At 40.7% G+C, this 25,378-nt stretch overlaps 1 protein-coding gene across 5 annotated transcripts in view; it reads right to left on the bottom strand.

Moving 5' to 3' along the window:
* The window catches only part of eps8a (epidermal growth factor receptor pathway substrate 8a), a 151,331-nt gene that overhangs the window by 60,058 nt on the left and 65,895 nt on the right, over positions 1 to 25,378 (bottom strand). For all 5 annotated transcript variants that reach the window (XM_048610252.1, XM_048610251.1, XM_048610249.1 and 2 more), the window contains exon 2: positions 5,378 to 5,454. In XM_048610252.1, the coding sequence (XP_048466209.1) occupies positions 5,378 to 5,420 (43 nt within the window). In that variant the 5' untranslated portion in view covers positions 5,421 to 5,454. The remainder of the gene's footprint in view (positions 1 to 5,377; positions 5,455 to 25,378) is intronic.

The raw sequence follows: 25,378 nt of genomic DNA, 5'->3' as shown, positions 1-25,378 counted from the left end.
TCCTGGATGGTGTTGAGCTTCCTGACTGTTGCTGGGGCTGTACTCATCCAGGCAAGCGAGGAGTATTCCATCACACTCCTGACTTGTGCCTTGTAGATGGTGAACAAGCTTTGAGGAGTCAGGAGGGGAGTTACTCGTCACAGTATTCCTAGCTTCTGGCCTTCCCCTAATAGCCAATGTGTTTAAGTGGTGAGTCAGGTTGAGTTTCTGGTCATTGATAACCCCCCAAATGTTGACAGTGAGGGCTTCAGTGATGGTAACACCACCGATTGTCATGGGATGAGTTAGATTGTTTCGTATTGATGATGGTCAGAGCCTGGCATTTGTGTGGTGCGAACGTCACTTGCCACTTGTCAGCCCAAGCCTGGATATTGTCCAGATCTTGTTCCATTTGAACACGGACTGCTTCAGTATCTGAGGAGTCACGAATGGTACTGAACATTGCGCAATCATTGAGGATCATCCCCATGTCTAACTTTACGATGGAGGGAAGGTCATTCATGAAGCAGCTGAAGATGGTTTGGCAGAGGACACTACCCTGAGGAAATCCTGCAGAGTTGTCCGGGAGCTGAGCTGAGCTGATTGACTTCCCACAACCACGACCATCATCCTACATGTCAGGTATGACTCCAACCACCAGAGAGTTTGCCCCCTGATACCCATTCATTCCTAGGGCTCCTTGATGCCCCACACTGTCAAATGCAACCTTGATATCAAGGGCTGTCACTCTCACCTCACCTCTGGAATTCAGCTCTTTTGTTCATGTTTGAACCAAGGTTGTAATGAGGTCAGGAGCTGAGTGGCCCTGGCAGAACGCAAACTGGGCATCACTGGGCAGGTTATTGCTGAGCAGGTGCTGCTCGATAACACTGTTGATGACACCTTTCATCACTTTACTGATGATTGAGAGTAGACTGATGGGGCAGTAATTGGCCGGGTTGGATTTGTCCTGCTTTTTGTATGCAGGACATACTTGGGCAATTTTCCACATTGTCAGGTAGATATCAGTGTTGTAACTGTACTGGAACAGCTTGGTTAGGGGAGCAGCAAGTTGTGGGGCACAAGTCTTCTGTACTATTGCTAGAATATTATCAGGGCTCGTAGCCTTTACAGTATCCAGTGTCTCCAACCGTTTCTTGATATCACATGGAGTGTATCGAATTGGCTGAAGACTGGTATCTATAATGCTGGAGACCGCCGGAAGAGGCAGAGATGGATCATCCACTCGGCACTTCTGGCTGAAGATTGCTGCGAATGCTTCACCCTTACCTTTTGCCCTGATGTGCTGGGCTCTTCCATCTTTGAGGATGTGGATATTTGTGGAGCCTCCTCCTCCAGGGAGTTATTTAATTGTCCACCACCATTTACAACTGGATATGGCAAGACTGCAGAGCTTAAATCTGATCCGTTGGTTGTGGGGTCGCTTACCTCTATCAATTGCTGCTTTCGCTGTTTGGCGTGCAAGTCGTTCTGTTTGGTGGCTTCACCAGGTTGATATCTCAACTTCAGGTATGCCTGGTGCTGCTCCTGGCAGAGTCCCGTACTCTGCATTGAACCAGGGTTGATCCCCTGGCTTAATGGTAATGGTTGAGTTGGGGATACGCCGGGCCATGAGGTTACAGATGGTGTTGGAGTACAATTCTGCTGCTGTTGATGGCCCACAGCGCCCCATGGATGCCCAGTCTGGAGTTACTACATCTGTGCGAAGTTTGTCCCATTTAGCACAGTTCCGCTGCCACACAACGCGATGGAAGTTATTCTCAATGTGAAGGCAGGACTTCGCCTCCACAAAGACTGTACGATGGTCACTCTTATCAATTCTGGCATGGACAGATGCAACTGCAGCTAGCAGAGTGGTAAGGATGAGGTCAAGTATGTTTTACCCTCTTGCTGGTTCCCTCATCACCTGCCGGAGACCCAGTTATCAAAGTAACCAAGATTGCTTGGCATGCACAGTGGATGATTTACAAATATGGACTGACAACCTTGAATCTGGGAACTTAACCAAAATCAAAGTGCTGGAATAAATCAGGTATTTGTAAGAAGTTGAGCTAAACAGGTTGGGCAGGTTTCTACGTAATAAACAGAATTAGAATTGGCAATTTCAATTCATAAATTGGATTATGCTTAAGAAGAAAAGAATCCCTTTCAAAAGCATTTTTTTTTTTTTTTTTTTTTAAAGGGATCCAGCCCATGTCCAGTTCAGAAAGCTGGCAAGAAGGGTTTCAAGTGACAGGAGTTGGAAGCTATGGAATGAAAAAGAGGTAAGGGATACTGACAGGAACTCCTGGCAAAAACTGCTTGAATACCCCAAGATATCTATACATTGACATCTTTGTAATCAAAGACTCGGGCTAACAGAAAATGGTCAGTATGAGGCAGCTATCAAGTACTCAACAGGGATGACATTAATGTCAGGGACTACACGCTGAACGGCTGAAACAGAACATCGACTGTGAAACTTGCCTCGTGCTGCAGAGATCATTGACTGCTTCAAAACAACAGAATCTTCCAACACAAATAGGCACAGATGTTTGCTGTTAAGAAATTTACTTGAAACTCTTGGTTCTCTTCGCATATCTTTTACAGATTGTACATGAGTGCAGCACATTTCAGAGGAAGAGCTGACTTTGAACTTACAGTCCTCAAAGCTCTCCATCACTGAAGTTTCTTCCTGTCACAACCAGGAATGATCATGAACTAACTTACAAGGTTTAACTGTTGTGAACGGTCAACAACCTCATATTAGTTGCATTGAAAGTCTACCAGAAAATAAAAGGCAAAATGGATGACCTATTTAGCAATTCCTGCAGTTTATGCAACATGGTGTCATCTACAAACTTACTAACTATACCTCCTATGTTCACATCCAAATCATTTATATAAATTCTGAAAAGCAGCAGACTCAGCACCAATCCTTATAATTGTACCAGAGTGTGCCACAACATTTAAAAGGCATCTGTATGGGTGTATGAATAGGAACGGTTTAGAGGGATATTGGCCAAATGCTGGCAAAAGGGCCTAGATTAATTTAGGATATCCGGTTGGCATGGACGAGTTGTACTGAAGAGTCTGTTTCCACGGTGTACAACTCTATGAATCTTAGCTAGTGATAAGCTTATTAAGACACCAATTACAGCAGTCTTGGCCACACTTTTAAGAAATAGAATCATAGAATCCCTACAGTGTGGAAACAGGCCATTCGGCTCAACAAGTCCACACCGACCCTCTGAAGAGCATCCCACCCAGGCTCATTCCCCTATCCCTGCATTTCCCATGTCTAACCCACATAACCTAAACATCCCTGGGCACTATGGGCAATTTAGCATGGCCAACCCACCTACCCTGCACATCTCTGGACTGTGGGAGGAAACCCGGGAACCCAGACAAAACCCACGCAGACATGGGAAGAATGTGCAAACTCCACACAGACAGTCGCCCGAGGCTGGAATCGAACCTGGGTCCCTGGCGCTGTGGGGCAGCAATGCTAACCTCAGAGCCACTGTGGAGTATTGAGGAGAGTTTACTTTCAGGGTTTTAATCCAAACAATAACATGTACTATTCAAGAACACAATCTGGTTAAGGACAGAAAAGAGCGGGAATAAAAGAAACATGCATGCAAAAATTATGGGCACAGTTTAAAACTTGCTTAACTGAAACAAGCTGGCAGCAACAGAACTTCAATCTGAGCATGAAATTGCTAAAATATATTCTAATAGCCATTGTGCCATTAAATCACAACAGTAAAGCCATTTATACAGTCACACTTAAGCATGATTTAAAAGTTAATATTCTGATGCCATTAGTCATTACTGAAAGTGTTCATAGATTAAGAAATGCAAATTCAAGGCAGATAGCGAAGTTGTTTAAAGTCAGTTACTGCTTATCCATCTCTCTGGCACTGAAAATTGTGAACTATGAAGTACGAGAAGTGGTAGGTTATTTGGCCCTACGAGATGCACCATTTGAAGAGATCATTTTCCATCTACCCCTATACTGATTCCTTTATCAATTAAGGATTTAATTCAGTCTTTAAAAAATATCCACTAACTTAGCTTCCAATGCTCTCTAAGGCAGAGAATTCCATAGACCATCATAATTAAAAACAGTCCACATCTCAGTCTTAAAAAGAAGACACCATATTGTTAAAACTGTACTCTAGTTCTAGATTCTCTTACAGAATAAATATACTGTCCGCAACTATTGTTAATTTTCACTCCTTCAGAATTTAACATTTATACAAAGCATTAAAATAAAATTTTACCTTCATGCTACTTTTCATTTGTCTTTTTTAATCACATAATCCAACCTTACTTTGTTTTTACATTCCTTATCTGTCAATAAATACACCCATTCTAATTTACACTTCCTTCTTGGTCATTCCACTGTTCATTTCTCAATCTTTAAATGATTAGTTAAGGAGTTAAGTTATTCACCCTATTCATCCAGATGCTATTTTTCTAACAGCTCACATCAAATCCTGGTGGAAATCCCGGCAAAAGCAAAACTCAGCCTATTGTTTTGTCAAATGTAATTAAAAGCACCAAACCTGTTTCTATTTTAATCCAGGTATAGATAAAGACAAAAAAAAAAAAATCAGGCATAATGATTATCCACCATAAATTAGGGACGAGAAGCCACTTTTTAATTTCCTGTAACAATTGAATGGTAGGACCCAAGGAAGTGCAGAGAACCAGAGGGACCCTGGTGTACATGTCCATAGATCCTTGAAGGTAGCCTTAGGATACTACCTTCATTAGTCAAGACATTGAATACAGGCACAAAGAACTGTATGTAACATTAGTTGGGTCACCGCTAAAAGTGCTGGGTCAGTCTGATTGCCACACTACATGAAGGATGCAATTGCAATAGACAAGGAAGGTATTGAATAGACTAATCAGGATGTTTCCCAGGCTGCAGCGATTCAACTACAAAAAGAAACTAGATAGGCTGGGGTCATTTTTTATCAAGTGGAGAAGGGTGATAGGTGATCTGTTTGTGGTTCAAGCTACAAAGTTTTGAAGGGCATAGGCAGGGTAGTTAGGGAGAGATCAATACCCAGGGGCAGTTTTAAAGGAGCAGGAATTTGAGGGAAATTGAGCAATTAGATTTTCACCCAGAGCATGGTGGGTATCTGGAACACTGCCGTAAAAAGGATGTTACACACAGGAACCCTCAAGACATTTAAGAACTATTTAGATAAACACTAGAAATGCCATGGCATTCAAGGCTTCAGGCCAAATGCTGGAAAACAGGATTAAAATAGATGTCTGATGACCAACAGACATGATGGATCAAAAGGGTCTCTTTCCATGTTGTAAAACCTGACACTATAAAGCAGCATTTGCAAAACAATTATTTACACCATTAACTCACCATACAAGGCTTTTCCACTTGTCTTCGATGAAGTAATATCCATTGCTGGTTGGATTACTGATTGAGATGCATAACCACTATAAAAATATGAATCACAATGTCAACATTTGACTGAATCCTCTTTTCATCTTCCTATTAAGTTTAAATACCTATATAGAGCGGATTAAGTTCATCTTCTCATTCTAAGACACTTAAAACAAAAGTGACAGTATTTTGCTGTATTTTAATATAATTAAAATGCATTTAACGTGTTTAATCAGACACTAATGAAAAGGTCACAGATCTGAAACATTAATTTTGTTTCTCTCTCTACAAATGCTATCTGATCTCCTGACTATTTACAGCATCCAGATTATTTTGCTTTTCATTATTCGGTCCGGTCTTCGAACATGAAATTTATCTTTCACAAACTGTTCAGTGTATTTTTGGGAAACCTTCAAATGTATTTAACCTAAAGCCACTAGAATTATGACATCTTGCCCAATTTCATACTTAACAGATTATTTTGTACAAGATAACTAAAGACATTGAAGCTAAGATTAATAACCTTGGGAGAGAGAAAATAGGGACGTACATGGAAAGAACAACAAACTACAATCCAAGAGTGAAGAGGCCCATATGTAAAAAACGAAATCTACTTACCTTCCTAAATGACTTAAAACAAAAATAAACAGAACTGTGGATACTGAAAATCTGAAACAAAAACAAAGTGCTAGAGAGACTCAGCAGGTCTGGTTGTGTCTACAAGGAGAAAAATGGAGTTAACGTCGAGTCCAGTGGACTTTAAAATGCTACCTGTTTTTCTCTCTACAGATGCTGGCAGATCTGTTGAGTTTTCCACCTTTTGTTTTTATTCCTAAATGATTTGTCGTCCACACATCTTTAGCGGAACTAACAAATGCCAGTGAATGTATAATGCCTTGGGTAACTGCCTCGTAGACCAAGGCCTCAAAAGGAAAAAAAAAAAAGAAGTGTTTTGGAAAAGTCTGAACAACGAATGATCACGAATAAACATGGTAAGATTACATTACCCTGCCATTGGAAGTGGCCTTAAAACAACGCATGATTCAAAAACTGCGGATCAACTAAGAACAGCTGATATTTCCACTGATATTTTCAAATATACTATATTGCATTAAATATTGTTACTTCAGATTTCCTTATTTAATGCCACCATGCAGAAGGGCATCTATATCTACATGAATCTCAAACCTTTTTACAGACTGTAAAACTTGTAATATGTATTATAACTCGGCACAAGCCCTGAAACACTCAGGACAGCAAAATATCTTAAATTGAAAATCAAAGCAACAGGTTCAACAGCAGCTCAAAGAGACAAAGTACAACAAATCCGTCAGACAAGTATGCACCTCAAAATACATGCTGAAATTTAAAAAGTTGTGACTGTCTTTAAGCTGGAAGTTGAAGGTGGCCAGAAGATAACTCAGACCCAAATGTAAGAAGTAAAGACTTGGATATTATTGGTGAAATTTAAGGTCCAAGTACCTTACTGGAACTTCAGTACTAATATTTCCATACCCTTACAACGTTTTGGCAGAAAAAGCACATTTTCACGCTATTTTTTGTTATTTGATGGGATGCAGATGTTTGCTGCCCATCCCTATAATTTTCCTTGAATTTGAGTGACTTTCTAGTGCAGTTAAGAGCATGGTTAAGAATCAAGTACATAACTGTGGATTCAAGGTCATAGGTAGTCCAGACCAGGCAAGGATGGTAGACTTCCATCCCAAAGGACACTAGTGGAGCAGACGCATTTTTATAATAATTGATGATAGCAATGTATTGGATTACCTGCCCCTTCATGCGAAGGGCATGACAGTCTACCATTTGGATGTGTCAACTTGCAATCCATCTTCTATCTTAACACACTTCAACTTTAAAATGTAAACATTTCATGTTGTAGAAGTAAATCAATTCAACCAAAGTTAACACCATGCCCATGTTGATTTACTGCTCCAATTACGTAGCTGTGTTTTGTGAACATTAATCTTTTTGCATGAAGTACAACACAATGCTGTCAAGCAAAAGGAGTCACATACTCAAATCCAAACCATCAGGTGAAGATATACAATAGACATAATAATGCACATCATAATTGATAACTAGCTTTCAATTCCACAAGTTTACTACCCAACTTTCACCAGCTGCCATGGTGAGATTTGGGAAGTCCCCAAAGTATTAGCCTGGGTATCTGAATTAGTAGTCCAGTAACATTATCACTATGTCAGAGGCTCCCAAATACTACAAATTACTTCCACTTGCATTATAGACTTTAAAAAGAATTAATTCCATTTGCTTCCTGTCGGCCTGGAAAACAAGGGCACTGTAAAATAAAAAGTCTCTGAGCATGATTAATTGTTTTGGAAGGTCCATAAATTCTAAACTTTGTTTTTAAGAGATAATGTTATGAGCAATTGCATCCTAATGCCTCTTCCACAATTCACTCACTCATCCATTGGTAGTCCTATCCTCATTTGTTTCAGCACCAAGATTAGGAATATCCTCAATGACACGGTTTCCTCTTTTAAAGAGTTCTAAACCTACTACTTTGACCAAGCTTTTGGTCAGATGATTAAATATCTCCATTTGACTCATTGTCATGCTTTATTTAATAATACTCATCTAAAGTGCCTTATAGTTTCATCATGTTGCCCTTGAAGTGTGGTGGTGGTGAGCTACCTTGAGCAGCTGCAGTCCATTTGGTGCTGGGGAAGGAGTTCCAGAATTTTGACCCAGCTACACTAAAAAAAACCCTACAAGGCAGCATGGTGACTCCGTAGTTAGCACTGCCGCCTGTCAGTGTCAGGGATCTGGGCTCGATTCTAGCCCTGTGTGACTGTCTGTGTGGAGTTTGCACGCTCTCCCCATGCCTGCGGGGGTTTCTGCCACTGTACAAAGATGTGCAGGTGAGGTGGATTGGCAATGGTAAGACGGGGTTACAGGAACAGGGTGGGATGCTTTTTGGAGAGTCAGTGCAGACCCAATGGGCCAAATGGCCTCTTTCCACACTACTGGGATTTTATGATAACTTGAAGTCAGGATAGTTAAGGCCTTACAGGACAATGTTTGTGGACATGGTCCAATTTGGCCTTAATGGTGCCAAGCTTCTTGTGTATCCAGGCAAAATGAAGAGTATTACATCACTGACTTTTGCCTTGAAGATGGTGGACAGCTTTTGGGTAGTCAGGCAGTGAGTTACATACAGTAAGATTCCTAGTCTGACTTCCTCATGTAACTACAGGATATGGATAGTCCAATTCAGCTCTTGGTTAATGGTAGCCCCAGTGCTGATGTTGGAGAACTAAGTGATAATAATGCCATTGAAAATCAAGGGTGATGGCTAGATTCACTTTTTGGAGATGGTCATTGCCACTTATCAGTCCAAATCAAATACTGTCCAGGTCTTGCTGTGTTTGGACATGGACTGCTTCTGTATAGGAGGAATACTGAATGATATTGTGTAACATAAATTAACAATGAATACCTCCTCTTCTGACCTTACAAAAGGAGGAAGTGGATGAAGGTGGTTTGGCCAAGGACATTACCTGAGAACTCCTGTAGAAACTGCATCCTTCCCCATAAATACTGCCAGATTCTGAATTTCTGTCTTTATAACCCATGTTGGTAGCCACAGAACCTAAAGTCCTAGAAAATAGGATTTCAGCAATGTACAGATGCATTCATTTTTAGATATAGTGATCACTAATGCAAAAAGTAACTTGGTCAGAGATTTTAATACATTCAATTTTCATGGTTTGAGTTGTAAGGAAATGACAGTGAAACTGAAGATCTTTACAAGTAAATGGTCTAGTTTTCTTTTGAAACAGAGCTGCCATTATTTCATGGGAGATTTACAGAAGGCATCAACAGTAATACATAAATTTTAAATCTTTCATGCTTAAACAGAGTACAGGATTTCTTAAAAAAATGAGCTATGCCCCTGTGATAAGTATGCTTACACACAATATGGATGTTTCAAATTGCAAGTAATCTTTCAACTAAACGTCCCTGTTTAACTCTAAACTACATACATTTTCATAGCTTAAAAATTAATGTGACCTGTAGAGTTAAACGCTGCACCAATGTTTACTTAAGTAACAAATACTGTGTTTAAAAATGCAATCTTTCGATCGGAATGCTAGACAGGATTTGACATCAGACGCAATAAGATAGGCCAATAAACCCATAACAGTAACAGGAGCAATTAATTACTTAACTCATTCACGTACCAAATCTGGTGAGAGGACATGCAACTGCCATTTGTCTTAGTAACAGCACTACAGTGAGGCATACAATATAGGAATGATATGCAGTCCAAATATGTTTGTCTACCATATGAGGGAGAAAGGCGGGGGGTGGGGGGGGGGGGGGGGCGTGAAAATGGAGAAACATGAGGACTTGCTTCCTTCAGAAACTACAATCCACTCCAGCCATTCTGCAGAGCACCAAGTATTTTCAGTTACTGAGCAAGACTAATCAAAGCACATCAGCGAGCATGAACTGCAAGCTAACTTGGGCTGTTTGGTTCTTTGTTGTTCTTAGATTTGAAGAAAAACACAAAACAAAATGGCTCAAAGCCACTTTTGATTGATATAAACACTAACTTGAAAATTTGGCAAACGTACTGCACTGGAGAAGACTAGGATCCAAATCTTTCCTGGTGGTAGCTCAAGACATATCCGTTCAGTTTTGGCTCGATTCAAAACTGTAATGTGAAACAAGTAGCAATAATATCTTTGTGAACTGGATGAAAAGTATTGTGCCTGATAGCACATGAAGCACTATTAAAGATGACACACATAGAACTGATAGATTTACTCCACAATTCATATTTCTGTGCCACATTGTTATAGATTACATTGTATTTATTGCAGCTTTAAAAGTTGATGTTACTTCAATGTAATTTGCATGCCTGCCACGCAAGTGACACAGAAGACTATGCTCGTCATTTCAAAGCATTTAATCTGCAAGGATTAAATTCTGATGACCACAAACCGAAGTGCTGACTGCTAATCAATACTATTTGCTTGTACATCATATATAATTGAGCTCTTAACTGGCTTTCTGATGCAAAACAAAACACAAGCTATGTGAAAATAATCAACTACAAATGACAAAGCTACGTACCAGGTGGTAATTTGCAAAGTAAAAATGCATGGAATTTATGTAAATAGTACAACTATATTCTTAGTGCTTTGTTTTCTAATTAACTCTCATGATTGCTCTGTGCCTTAAAATAGCATTAAGATTTCATGGCTGTTCTTCTTTAATGCTCTTAAACATTCAATCATGTTCATTCTTTCCCCACTAGCTTTTGAGCACATGAAAAGGTTCAATTTATTAAACAGGAAAAAATCTTAACGGAGATTGTTCTTTTAGACTATAGCACCAGTCGTACACCACAGCATTTCCACATGACATTCTGCAGCTCGAGATTATTACCCAAAGTCCCAATTAAGAGTTACGTTCTTTTAAAACAAAATTATCAAATGGGAAGTAAATCACTATCAATAATACTCAAAGTTAGTATTTCATTTTCACCCATAATGAGAAAGACATGGTGTAAAAGAATGAACTGATCATGAATTATTCAAATTGCATTAGCTACAGCAATACAATTCACCTTTAAGTACTATGCGATTCTCCCTAAGAAGATAACAAAGAAAGATGATCTTCGGACTGAAAAGCAAAATTTATCTGCCAAAGCGCATATTTTTCATTTTTGTTGGAAACTCCCATCTTCGATGAACTCTGCTAGGAAGCCTGTTGCCAGACCTCTCCTGACAATGTCCTACTTACTTGTTAGATGACATGTTACAGTAACTTTAAGCGCTACAAGTTTCAAAGTTCTGTACCACTGTGCATACCCATTCACAAAGTTAAAGTTTAATGAACATGCCTGGTCATTATTTCACAAGACTGTAGACTGTGTATAATGTACATTTACTTAAAATAGCCAAAACCACTAAATCTTTCAAACCAAGTTTTCACCACAGAAACTAATTTATTTGGAAGATGAGATACTTTCTGTACTGAAGCAGCACAACTTAATCAAGAGAAGCCTTGGACAAGACCTCTCTCTTCCTCCAGGAAATATTACAATTTGATGCCAGCCTATCAGCTAATATTGCAGTTAATGATCAACAACAGCATTGAGAGGTGCACTGGTTACCAGTTTGGACCCCACAAATGCTACAGATCATGATTTAAAAAAAAAACAGACAGGCCGCATTCGGTGCAAACAGCCTCTGGTGACTCAGAAAAAGCTATGTCAAGTCATGATGGAAAAAAAAGTCACTGTTCAAACTGGCAAACTGTTAATCCTATTTCCAGAAAAGTGAATGCCATTTCACAGCCATGAACGTACCTACTAAATTGATGTTTTTGAACACAGCCTGTCAGTTGTCATATTACCTACAACGTAGTAGTAACAACATTCCACAGGCATTTCAACAGCTGTAAAAATTTTTGGGGCACCAAGGTTATGAAATGTGTTTGTCACCCATAAGATTCAGAGGCTACCAACTCAGTTAAGTTTCCAGGTTCAAGTCCCATTCCAAAACTTCTGCACAAAATTCAAGCCTGACACACTACTGCAGTACCAGAGGAGTGCTGCACTGTCAGAGGTGGCATCTTTGGGTGGCAAGTTAAACCGAGACCCCACCCATCTGTCTGGGCGGATGTAAAAGATCCGATGACACCATTTATAGAAGAGCAAGGAGTTATCTCTGGAGTCCTGACCAATTTTACCTCAAACAATATGACAAAATCAGATTCTAATCATCACATTGCTGTTTATGGCTTCCATATTTCCTACAACTACTATGATTTTTCAACAGTATTTAATTGGCAACTGGTAGGCATGAAAAGCAATGTATATTCAATTTCCTTTATGTATCCTTTTCGTTAGTTCATTTATGCATTCACTGAACAAACTTAGGAATGCCAAAAGCAGTTTTTTTAGGTGTATTTTGTGGATGCTCACTTCATTTGCTTCCATCAGTAAGAATTTCCCTAATGACAAAAATGGCATGAAAGCAACAATCTTCTCAACACGTACAAAAATATAATTTTTGAAACAAGCAAAATTTAAGACAAGATTCATTTATTGATCAAGTCCAACTAATTTATAAACTTCATTTCTGGACAAGCCAATCCATATTGCACTTATGAAACAAATAGCTAAAACTGCTGTTATCTTCAAACATCCCAGCTGACAGTCTACAACTACATAATAAAAATTGAATGGGTCATCATTCACAAATCTTCCCCAACAGAAAAATGTCACATGTAAAGTTACCATCACAACCTGAACAGAATCTGAAATTACAAAAGCAAAAAGTGTGAGGTCACATAAGAAAATATTGCAAATTAGGAATCTCTAAACAATTTTTTCACTAATCCGATATAATGAAACAGCATGAAGTTTTGATAAAAATTCTTTGCTTGTTCTTGTAAATTTTAACAGTAAATGATTTTTTTTTTTAAAAAAAAACTTGTCAGCACACAGTAAGTAGAGTTAAACATGTGCAGTCCTTTCAATTTATTCCACCATTATCCCACCATAGGTTGCAGATTCAATATGGCCCAGTACAGGTGATCCAGTATAGATAGTGTCGGGGTTACTTCCTGTGCCATGTACCAGTGAGGAATAAGAAAATAATGCACTTAAAGATAGTAAGAACTGCCAATGCTGGAGGTATCCCACCTACCTTCCCCAGCCCCACCCCTCTTCTCTATTTATTTCAGAGCTCCTATCCCCCTCTCTCATTTCTGAAGGGTCCCGACCCAAAATGTCAACTTTCCTGCTTCTCTGATGCTGCCTGGCCTGCTGTGCTCCTCCAGTTCCACACTATTATCTAGTACACTCAAATACCTAGTTAAAGAGTTAATGTAGGAAGGACAGCTGGCTTCAATTATGTGGATCATTGAGGGGTCTTCTGGGGCAGATGGGACCTGTGCAATAAAGGATGATTGCACCTAAACTGGAAGGGCACCAATATCCTGGCAGGGATCTTTACTAATGCTACTTGGCAGGGTTTAAACTAGCATAGCGGGGGCAAGAACCAGAACAGGAGGTCAGCAAGTAAGATGAGAGGAGGAATCAGAGACTGAAACCAGTAAGTCTAAGAAGAAGAACAGATAGGGAGAGGTTACTGAACTCAGCAATACTTGCAGTTTGAGGTCTATTTGTTTTAAATGCAAAGAGTATAACAGTTAAGGTAGATGAACTTAGTTATTGTATTGATCCAAGCTCTACGTTGTGGTGGCTAATTTAGAGACTAGGATGGGAGACAGACAAGACTGGCAGCTTAACATTCTGAGATTTAGATGTTTCCGGCATTACAGAGGGGGCTGTAAAAGAGGTAGGGGAGTTGTATTACTGATAAGGGAGAATATTACAGCTGCGCCAAGGGAGGGCACGCTGCAGACCTCATCCAGCGAGGCCATATGGGTCAAGTTTAGGAATAGGAAGACTGCAATCACTTTGTTGGGATTGTACAAGCCTGCCGGTCAGCAGGTGATAGAAGAACGGATGCAGGCAGATTCTGGAAAGATGTACAAACAACAGGGTTGATGCCATGGGTGATTTTAATTCCCCCTATATTAATGGGGACTCACTTCGGTGGGGATGTTAAATATTTCAATGACAGTTTTTTGAAACAATATGTAAATGGTCCAAATTCAGTAAGGGGCCATACCAGACCTGGTATTGGGAAAATGAGCCCAGTCAGGTGCTTAAGGTCTCAAAGGGGGAGCATTTTAGGAGCCATGATAATTCTGTAAGTTTTAAGTTACTTTTGAATAAGGACAAGAGTAGCCCTCAGGTGAAAGTATTAAATTGGGAAAAGACTAATTACCACAAAATTAGGCACAAACTGGGGCCTATAGATTGGGATGGCTGTTTGAGTGTAAATCCATATCTGGCATGTGGGAATCTTTTAAAGGCCAGTTGATTGGAGTTCAGGACCAGCATGTTCCTGTGGAATAAAGACAACAAGGATGGCAAGATTCGGGAACATTTGTTAACAAGAGAAATTGAGCGCTAAGTCAAAAAGAAAAAAGGAGACATACATAAAGTTTAGGAAACTGATGGCAGAGCCTTTGAAGAATACAAAAGATAGCAGTAAAGAGCTCAAACAAGGAATTAGGAGGGCTAAACGGGGCCATGAAATGCCTTTGGCAAACAGGATTAAGGAAAATCCCAAGGCATTTTACACGTATAGATTGGAGATCTTTGACTAGTGGTGTTCTGTGGGGATCAATGCTGGGGCCCCCGTTGTTTATGATATACAAATAATTTGTAGGAAAATGGAGGTGGCCTGATTAGTAAGTTTGCAGATGGCACAAAAATAGATGCAGCTGCGGATAGTGATGAGGATTGCCCGTGGATATAGAATGCAGATAGGCTAGTAACTTGGGCAGAGGAATGGCAGATGAAATTTAATCCAGACAAACGCAAGGTGATGCATTTTGGGAGATATAATGCAGAAGGGAAGCACACTGTAAAGGGCAGAACTCTAAGAAGCCTAACATTCAGTGGGGTCTACGCACACAAGTCCACAGTTCCGAAAGTTACAACACAAATGGATAAGGTTATCAAGAAGGCATATGCATGCTTGCCATCATCGGTCAGGATAGAGTATAAAAATGGGCAAGTCAATGTTGCAACTCTATGGAACTTCAGTTTGGCCATATTTGGAATATTGTACACAGTTCTAGTCACCATACTATCAGGATGTGGAGGCTTTAGACAGGGGACAAAAATAGGTGTACAAGGATGCTGCTGATTTGGAGGGCAGTGGCTGCAAGGAGAGATTGGACAGACTTGGTTTGTTTTCACTTGAAACAGAGAAATTTACAAAATTATGAGGGGCATAGATAGAATGGATTGTCAGAGTCTTTTTCCCATGGTAGAAATATCCATTACTAGGATTTTTTTTCTTTCAAACGCAGAGGGTGGTAAAAGCATAGAATACGCTGCTGGAGGCAGATGCAATAGCAATATCTAAGGGGCATCTTAACAGATATATGAATAGGCAGGGAGCACAGGAATACAGACCACAGAGATGAAAGGTTTTTTGTTTAGAAAGGCATGTGTGAATGCAATCTTGATGGGCCGAAGGGGCTGTCCCCGTGCTATACCATTATTTGCTTTTTTTAAGCTGAATTTCAAATCGCACCGAGACAACAAAGGTTGCTCTCTCTTTTCTCTCAACAAATTGAAGAATTTAGTTAGAAAAAGTTACATTAATGTGAGACTTATCAGCTTTCTTGTTGTGACGCTGGTGGAAATAATAGTTATTAATATGACACAAAAAAGGTGAAAAAAGGTAATTATTAAAGCTGTGTTTTGACTAATACAGTAAAAAGCAAGGTCAAAATGATCAAAGAAGCAGATAAAGACACGTGCCAGTAAAACATTTCAACTGAAGGATACTTTGAGATGCCTGTTAGGGAATGGAGAATGAGAAACAACTAAAAACAAAAACTGTAAGCACAAACATAACTAGGAAACTACGACATGGTGACCATCACTGAGTCATGGCTGAAAAACTGTCACAATAAGAATTAAATATAGAAGGTTAGGTGTTCTACAGGAAAATCAACAAAATAGTGGGAGGAGGTGCCCCCAAAAGATTAAGGGCAACATGACTTATATTAGAAGACAGGATATAATGAGGGAGAAACAGGTCTGTCAGACTTTACAAGTAGAATTAAGAAAAAAAAAAAAGAAATTAAAAATTGTAGTGAGTTACACAGAGAACCTCTCATGGCAACAATGAAGCAGTTGACTGCATAAATACAGATAACAATCAAATGTGCAAGAGACAAGCAAGCTATCCCATTAAGAAAATAATTAAACTTCTTTAGTATGTCTAGGATAGTTTTCAGTGACAACGAAGTGTGGAGCTGGAGGAACACAGCAGGCCAGGCAGCATCAGAGGGAACAGGAAAGCGACGTTTCAGGTCAGGAACCTTCTTCAGAAAAATCATTTTTCTGAAGGTCCCGACCCTAAACGTCAGCTTTCTTGTTCCTCTGATGCTACCTGCCTGCTATGTTCCTCCAGCTCCACGCTTATCTCCGACTCCAGCATCTGCAGTTTTGGCTATCTTAGTTTTCGGTGACAGTGTGTCCTGGAACTAATGGGGCATGCCATATCAGATTTAATGAGCAACAAACCAGGTTGCGTGTGTGTCGACATTCATCTAACAGAAATCACAATATGATTGAATTCAAATGCTTCAGACATAATACAAAACAGAAACTGAGGTTCCAGATTCCCAGTAATTTAAATGCTAGATCGGCCATGACAGTCTAATATGGAGGGGTGCACTTGGGAACAGTGTTGGAAACGGCAATAAAAATAACTGTCCATAACCAAAACCTTCTTTCAACAAAAAAATTGCTTCGATTTTTACACACGAGATTCTAGACTCTAAATTTTCAATAACTGATAATGGGAGGTTAAGCAGGGAGCTTTCTAACCTGCAGCATCAAGAGGCAAACTTCTCCTCTTAAACACATATCCCGAACTCTGGCCTCTCCCAACCAGACTGACTGTCTCCCCAGAAGGTCCCAACAAGTGTTCTAACAAAATGTAAGTTAACAAAGCAGCCCAGTTACCACCAGATGTTATTATTCTCAAATACCCCACAAAATAAAACTATTGTTGGTAGAGTACCCCCACCTGTACCAGCTGGAAGCTACTCAGAAGCCCATGTTCATTGTCTTTAGCTTTACCAGTATCCTTTTCAACATAGGACTTTAGAACAACCTGCCTACAAACCCTTTAGAATGGTAAATAGAAATGCCATAACTTTTTGGTCACAGGGTTGTGAAATTTTATTTCAATTTCACAAGAAATTTTATTTATAAGACTGCATGACTATCAACATCAAAAACATGTGCGTGCACCCAACACCAGGATAACAAAAAAAAAGTTTGCCATAATGATACAGCTTTATTACTTCAAGGTAAGCCTTTCAAAATGTGAAAAGGGAAGTTTACATTCAGTGTAAAAGCAATCACTCATGAGGATAAAATTAATAAGCTGAAACACTGAACATGAACCCTCATTAAGAGACTTGCTCTATGGAAACATTGCTTGCCAAATCACTGACTAGTAGTAATAAAAGCACTCCACTTATTTAGTATTTTATGGTTAACTTGGGACCCCATCACATTCTTTGCACACTTAGAACAGATGGAGTGAGAAGGTGCTAACTTTCAAGTCTTTAAAACCAGTGCTGGGAAAATCTGTTCCTTATTGTATGGGATGAATTATATTTTAGCCTTTTAGTTCAAAAAGAGGTCTGATAGTTAAGTATTACTACAGAATACGAGTAAAACTACATCCGATACATTAGGACAGTGCAAAAACTGTATTTAATAAAAGATAAAAAAAACTCGCCCTAAATTTGGAGAGCTGAAGCAATGAAGCAATTTGTAGTCTCTTAATATATTTTCTAATGACCCGTTGCCATGACTCAAGCTGTGTTACACAACCTAATCCTTCCTTTTATAACAGGCCTATGTCGAGACTAGATGACTGCATGACTATCAATTTCACTACATCTCCTTGACTTGGGAACTGGATATACTAACACACTTCTGATTCAGCACACAAGTGTCACAATTTCTACTTCACGCGAAAACTTCAAACTAGAGCACAGGCTGCAGATATATGCAACCCTACATTACATCTGCTCCTGCATCTGCCACTGGATGAACCCTTCAAATGGTTTCATAATTTAACTGTTCTTAAGCCAATTCATCTCTTATCCTGGGATGGCCAAGACCAGCCAGTGGAATTTCAGGTTAGCAAATTACTTCAAAATACCCAAAACAAAACATTTTTGTATCATGAAGATTAAAGTAGATACTCAACAGTCAATACTTCAAATGCATTCTACATCATACAGCTGAGGCAAATACTAGAAAAGAAAACTGGTTTGTTTCCCATGGCTTTTAATTCACTGTCATTTAATTCAAGTTACTCATTTAAAAAAAGAGATAACAAGGTGTAAAGCTGGATGACCCTTTTTCTGAAGAAGGGTCTAGGCCCGAAACATCAGCCTTCCTGCTCCTCTGATGCTGCTTGGCCTGCTGTGTTCATCCAGCTCTACACCTTGTTATCTCAGATTCTCCAGCATCGGCAGTTTCTACTAACTCATTTAAAAAAATCTGTCTCAACAAGTAAACATTTCCAGATTAGTTCTCTTCTTTTGGTGAAAATATTTCATCACATGAAGATGATATTTCATTCTGGGCAGAGTCATATCTGAATCGGCTGCCCTTCAGTACTTATTCAACTAGTCATTTTCAAAATCTGAAATCAGGTCCCTGGTACTATGAGGCAGCAGTGCTAACCAGCAATAACACTAGCTTTATGCCTTTCTAGCACAAATAAGCTAACTTAATGCATTATTGAGTGATTGTTCCAAAACTATTTGTTGTATGGCTTTCTGAAATTTTCCAAACAAACTAAAAACACAAAACCATAACCAACATTTTAAAATTAGCTCCTTCAATTTTAAAATAGCTTTTCCTGTCTTTCAGGCTCTTTTGTCACTGTTCTTCTATTTCACCTTTTAGCTGCGCTTGAGATTTTTTTCTCCATAATCCTTCTTTGTTTCCGCATTCCACAACAACATAAGGGAGAAGATCAGCTATAGTAGGGAATCTCCCAGATCCAAAACAGTGTCGTGCTCTGGCATTGACACTCGTGGTATATTTTTCTCTTTGTTGCTGTCACAGGTCTTCAGTTCATCTACGGAGGCACCTACTTAAAGACAAAAGCTGATCTGCCTTGCCTGCCTGAGATCCAAGACAAAAGGGTGAGCTAAGCCCTCAGAGGATCACTAATTTGACGACACAATACTTGCAATCCATATCAAGGAACAGCTGCAATGGCAAATGGACACATTAAATCCTGTCAAGAGTTTGATTTGACATTAACATCAAGATTATTAATGCCATGGCACGAGGCATTGTCAATGCTAATTGATGGCATGGCAATGCAACACAGAGGCTTCACAATCACATATATTCAGGTTCCACAATCAGTAACACAATGCTGAAAGCAACACAGCAGCTGGAGTTATATAGCACACAAGTCAGAGCTGAATAAGAGTGCACAGAGCATCATCAGCCTGACAGAGAACAGCTAACTGCAGTGTACTCCACAATAGTAGTAAGGCTTGAACAGCATATGTTCAGCAGGAGAAAAAAGACTGAACAGTTATTATTCCTATTGTCTCAGATGTATCCTCAACAACTCTCAGCAGGTTAGCATCACCAACTCAAGAGATGTAGCATGCAAATTCCATTAGCACACACTCCTTACTCAGGCAAGGTTTAAAATGACTTGGCCATATTCACAAAACAAAGTGTGATTTAATCAAGTGTGATGTGGCCCTGTGCTGAAACATATTTAAACTTTGCGTTGTAGCTGACTGAGGGGGCTAAAGAAATGTACCCCAATGCACTAACTCACCTGGCTGTAACATAATGAATATAATTTTGTTTTGTTTTAAAATCATCTTTGCACCTTTCAGCTAGAAAACTGCACAGCTAGGGGCAAGTAGCAAATTCCTTCACTAGCACAAAGCAACAGTTAAACTTTTCATAGCTTTAAAAAAAAACTTTGTACTCCCATAATCCCTGGAGTTCACCTATCCAATCTTTTCCATTTGAAGACGTCCTCTTCAGGTATTACATTAGCAATGTCAAATTAGACAAAACTAATTTTATAAATGGAGAATTTTTGTATGAAAAATATATTTACCTGAAGAAAAAGTACCAATACATTCTTTTTGGACCAGATCACACGCAGAAACCCATCCACGTTCAAGTTGCGCAATTTACATCCATCTGCAGGATATCCAATTATCTAATGTGGAATACATACACTCTTTCCTGCAAGGAAAGTTCCATGAACTTCAGGAATTATTAGTTCAGGCATCATGATATGGGGAAAACCCTTCTTTTCCCCTCCTTCCCTCCCAAAAGTTCCACTGAAACATGATCAGCAAAAATTATGCAGCTTAGAAAAGCAAACTTCAGTGCAAACTTCTTCTTGTGGCCTTACTTTAACCAGTTTAGAACATTTGCCTAATAAAAACCAAAAGAACTGTGGATGCTGTAAATCAGGAACAAAAACAGAAGCTGGAGAAGCTCAGCACATCTGGCAGCATCTATGAAGAGAAAATCAGAGTTAGTTAATGTTTCGGGTCCAGTGACCCTTCCTCTGAACTGATGGTAGCTGGGAAAATGTCTGTTTATACGCAAAAATCTAGGAAGGACGATGGGATAGGAAGTAAACAATAGGCTAGAGCCCGAAGAGAGAGAACAGCAGTTGGATAGACAAAAGGAGATGATAATGATCTGGCTAGGAGGGCGAGTATTTGTTAACGGGGACTGTTAGTGACTAACAATAGATAGTGTGTGTGATAACAAGGGCTGGTGTGTGTGGGGTAGGGGGCTAGGACCTGGGAGAGTTTCGGCCCTAAACTTATTGAACTTGATATTGAGTCCGGAAGGCTGCAGGATCCCCAAGCAGAAAATGAGGTGCTGTTCTTCCAGCTTGCGTTGAGCTTTGCTGGAACACTGCAACAAGCCAGAGACAGACGTTGGCCAGGGAACAGGGTGGTGCATTAAAGTGGCAGGCAACAGGTAGCTCAGGGTCTTTTGCGAGCAGAACGTAGGTGTTCTACGAAGCAGTCACCCAAACTATGCTTCGTTTCCCCAATGTAGGGGAGTCCACATTGTGAGCAGCAAGTGCAGTAGACTAGATTGTGGGAAATGCAGGTCAAGTGTTGGTGAAGGAACAGTGGATCAGGGTGTCCCAGAGGGAACAGTCCCTGCGGAAGGCAGACAAGGGAGGGGAGGGGAATATGCATTTGGTGGTGGCATCTCACTGGAGGTGACAGAAATGGCATCTGATGACCTTCTGGATGTGGATGCTCATGGGATGTTAAGTAAGGACAAGGATAACCCTATCACTGTTGCAGTAGGGAAGGGTAGGAGGGAGGGCGGAAGTGTGGGAGATGGATCGGACCCGGCTGAGGTCCCCGTCGAGAACGGAGCTGGAGGATCCTCAGTTGAGAATGGTGGTGGACATTTCAGGAGGCTCCCTCGTCAAAGTTGGCCTTATCTGAACATATGCAACGGAGACAGAGGAACTGAAAGAATGGGATGGAGTCTTTACAGGAAGCAGGATGTGAGGATGTATAGTCCAGGTAGCTGTGGGAATCAGTGGGTTTACAGTGGAAATTAGTGGCCTGTCTATCCCCAGAAATGGAAACAGATGTCAAGGAAGGGAAGGGAAGAGTCAGAGACAGACCAGGTGAAAGTGAGGGCAGGATGGAAATTGGAAGCAAAAATCGATGAACTTGTCCAATTCCAGACAAGAGAGGGAAGCAGCACTGATGATAGGATCGATATATCGGAGAAAGAGTTGTGGGTGGGAGCCGGAATAGGACTGGAACAAGGAACGTTCCATTTATCCCATGAAGAGGCAGGCATAACTGGGGCCCACATGAGTATCCATGGCCACCCCTCTGACATGAAGAAAACGAGAGAAGTTAAAAGTGAAGTTGTTGACGGGGAGGACAAGTTCAGCCGAGTGGATGAGCGCGGTGATGTGTGGGGATGGTTCAGGTCTTTGCTCCAGGGAAAAGCAGAGAGTCCTAAGACCCTCCTGGAGGGACATGGACATGTAAAGAGATTGCACGTCCATGGTAAAAGAGGCGGCGGCTGAAACCTGCAAACTGGAAGTTTTGAAACAGGTGTAAGGCATCAGAGAAATAACAGATGTACGGGGCAAGGATTGGACCAGGGGAGAGAAGACCAAGTCAAGGTAGGAAGAGATGAGTTCTGTGGGGCGGGAGCAGACAAACAATGGGTCTGCCTAGACTGTCCTTTTTGTGGATTTTAGGTAGGAGGTAGAAGCGAGCTGTGCGGAGCTGGGGGACTATCAGTTTCGAAATAGTGGGCGAGTCGGTTTGGGGATATGGGGGGGGGGGTGGGGGGGGGGGGGGGGGGGGGGGAGGGGGGGGGGGGGGGGGGGGGGGGGGGGGGGGGGGGGGGGGGGGGGGGGGGGGGGAAGGCGGGGGGAGGCGTCAGTCAGATGAATTGAGATCAGTCACCTTGGTAGACGCAAATGGCCTGATGTGTCATGGTGGGGTCATGGTCCAGGGGAAGATAGGAGGAGGTATCTGAGAGCTGGCACTCAGCCTCTACAATGTAGAGGTCAGTACGCCAGACTACAACAGCATCATCCTTATCGGCAGGCTTAAATATCAAAGTCAGGGTTTAATCTAAGCGCTCAGAGTACAGTCAGTTCAGAGGGGGATAGGTTGGATTTAGTGAGGAGGGCAGAGAAATTGAGGCAACTACTATCACAACGACAGTTCTCAAGAAGCAGATCGAGTGCAGGTAAAAGGTCAGAGGGAGGGGTCCAGACGGAGGGAGAGAGTGTTGGAACCGGGCGAACGGGTCTGTGGGATGGGGAAGAGGACTCTTGTCCAAAGAAATGGGCACGGAGGCTAAGACGGCAGAAGAAGAGTTCGATGTCATGTCGTGCCCAAAATTCGTCAAAGTGGGGACACAGAGGAATAAAGCTGAGGCCTTTGCTATGTATAAAATGTTCAGCATTGGAGAGCAGAAGATTAGGAACGATGGTGAATACCTGACACGAGGTAGGGTTGGGAGAGGGGATGGAGTCAGAGGAAAGGGAAGGAGAGCAAGGTTCAAGAGGGCCATGAGTATCTTTGAGTTATTGCGTCTTGTGGCCTTGATGCCTGAAAGGAAAAGAAAAAAAAAATTTCTTGTTAGCATGGTGAACGAGCCAGAGGATGAAGTGGAACTGTGGAATGGTGCAACCCTGAGCCAGTGTGTTGCGATGCTGTTGGAGAGAAAGGAACGAAAGTGTGCATGTGATGTTGCACGGCACTGAGTGTGGATCTCAGGATGCAGCGAGAGCAGCTGTCTGTGGAACGTTGAAGATCATGGAGGATTCAAAACATGAGGGGTGAAACTTCAGTTGGAATCCACATGGGATGAGTTTGAGCCAGAGGCAGTCACTGAGGAATGCGATATGGCTGTGGAAACAAGTTTTAGCAAATACTTGGTCAAACACCAGGACTGACAGTGAAATGAATGTTGGTGGACAAGACGACAGACTGGAACAGAAATCCTGTTGGAGAGAGGGGCAGAACTTCAAAGTGGGCATGCCTAGAAGAGATGTGGTAGTAAGTTAAATACTAAATACTAACTTTTGCCTGCTCATTTTACCGGAGCAGTATAGAAGCAAAAGAACTCGGTACATGAAAAGTGTAATAAACATGACCAACTGGTACTGGGCTGCCATGTCTAGTATCTGATTATACAGTCTGTCATAGAGGTTTGCCTTGGTTCCAAACTTCCATGAACAAACATTAATTCACCAATGCGTCATTACTCCAAAGAAACTGGTTTGTCTGTCTGATCTCAATCGCGAAACAAATATAGTCATCATTAGTTTTTCATTGGCCTGCATGCAACCCATATTTGAGATGTCAGGGATACTTGTCATTGTGGCAAATATGTTTCTCACTATGACAAAAAAAAAAGCAGGATAGAATGAACATAATGATAGCTCATCCTTCCCAACATGAGTTCTCATTCTGTGTACCCAGATTATTCACATACCACTTCATACTCCTTTCCTTAAAAAATTATCTAACCTATTCCTAAAATGGTGGTCTGTTTTTTTTCCTTCAACTAAGTGTAGAAACATTTCTCTTGTTCTCCATTCTAATTCTCTTCCATGATCCCTTGCATCAATGCCACCTCCTAGTTCCTCCAGTCAGTGGAAACATTTTTTAAAAAGACAGTTCATCCACTATTTATCAAATCATTGTGTTACAAAGGCGCGGTCAACCCCACCCCCCCTCCTGATAACAAAAACCTAAACACCCAGAGAGGCTTGCCTTGCCTCAATCTGTTATGAAGAAATGTGACAAGTGGTATGACCTGCCTCTCACCTCCCAATCCATCGTAAAGGAGTGGTTAAATAAAATAAAATCCTTTCACTCACTCTGTAATCAACAAGTAACAATTTATTCATCTAACACGAACAAATTAGCAGAAATACTAACAAACCGAACAATTCCCCCTTAATTAACAAATCCCGAATGAAAGAAAATTCTAATGGTATGCCGTTCCAATGAATACAAGTCCCACTTATACAAGCCAAAATAATAATAAAATAAATTAAAGCTTAATCTCTTGAAATTAAAGCCAGGATACGTCTTCCAGAGTACTCTGCGCCCTCTCCACTGATCTTCAGTCAGGAAGGGAATTCGCGGTCCAATTCATGAGTTCTGAGAGTGCCAGTGATTTTTCTCTTTAAGAGCTGATAGGTTTTAACTCTATTAGATGGCAGTTGCTCTCAGACTGATTGTCAAATGCCCTCTTCTTTTATACCCTTGATGATCTATTAATTTCTTATGACAGGATTGGTTCTAGTTTGTCGAAACCATCAGATTTAAACTTAATTGGCTTTTAGTTTCAAGTGCGTGGTTTAAATCAATTGGTTGCCTTAACGCAAAACAAACCACTGCCTAGGTTGTAAACGACACAGCCTTTTGATACAAATACTTCAATTTCAGGAGCTCTCTGTGCACCTACCCATTTTTCTTTTTAATCTCAAAGCCTCGAAACAAAAACACATCATCCTTTAAATGGACTATGCACTCTTCTCCCCCTGCCCCCATCATTTTACAAACATCAATTCCAACATCCTGCCTTCCAATCCACAAATACTCTAGCCAACTTCACAACAATCGCATAATCTTCACTATTCTAAGGGAAACAATCCAAAGTGTATGTTTTTTTTATTTACATTTCCTTAAACCAGGAAAAGTTAGCATCAGAGATAACAAGGTGTAGAGCTGGATGAACACAGCAGGCCAAGCAGCAGAGGAGCAGGA

The sequence above is a fragment of the Rhincodon typus genome, chromosome 22 (genome assembly GCF_021869965.1).
Source record: "Rhincodon typus isolate 14 chromosome 22, sRhiTyp1.1, whole genome shotgun sequence".
In the NCBI taxonomy this organism is placed as follows: domain Eukaryota; kingdom Metazoa; phylum Chordata; class Chondrichthyes; order Orectolobiformes; family Rhincodontidae; genus Rhincodon; species Rhincodon typus.
The sequence above is the reverse complement of the archived record's forward strand: the minus strand, read 5'-3'. Positions and strand labels throughout refer to the sequence as shown.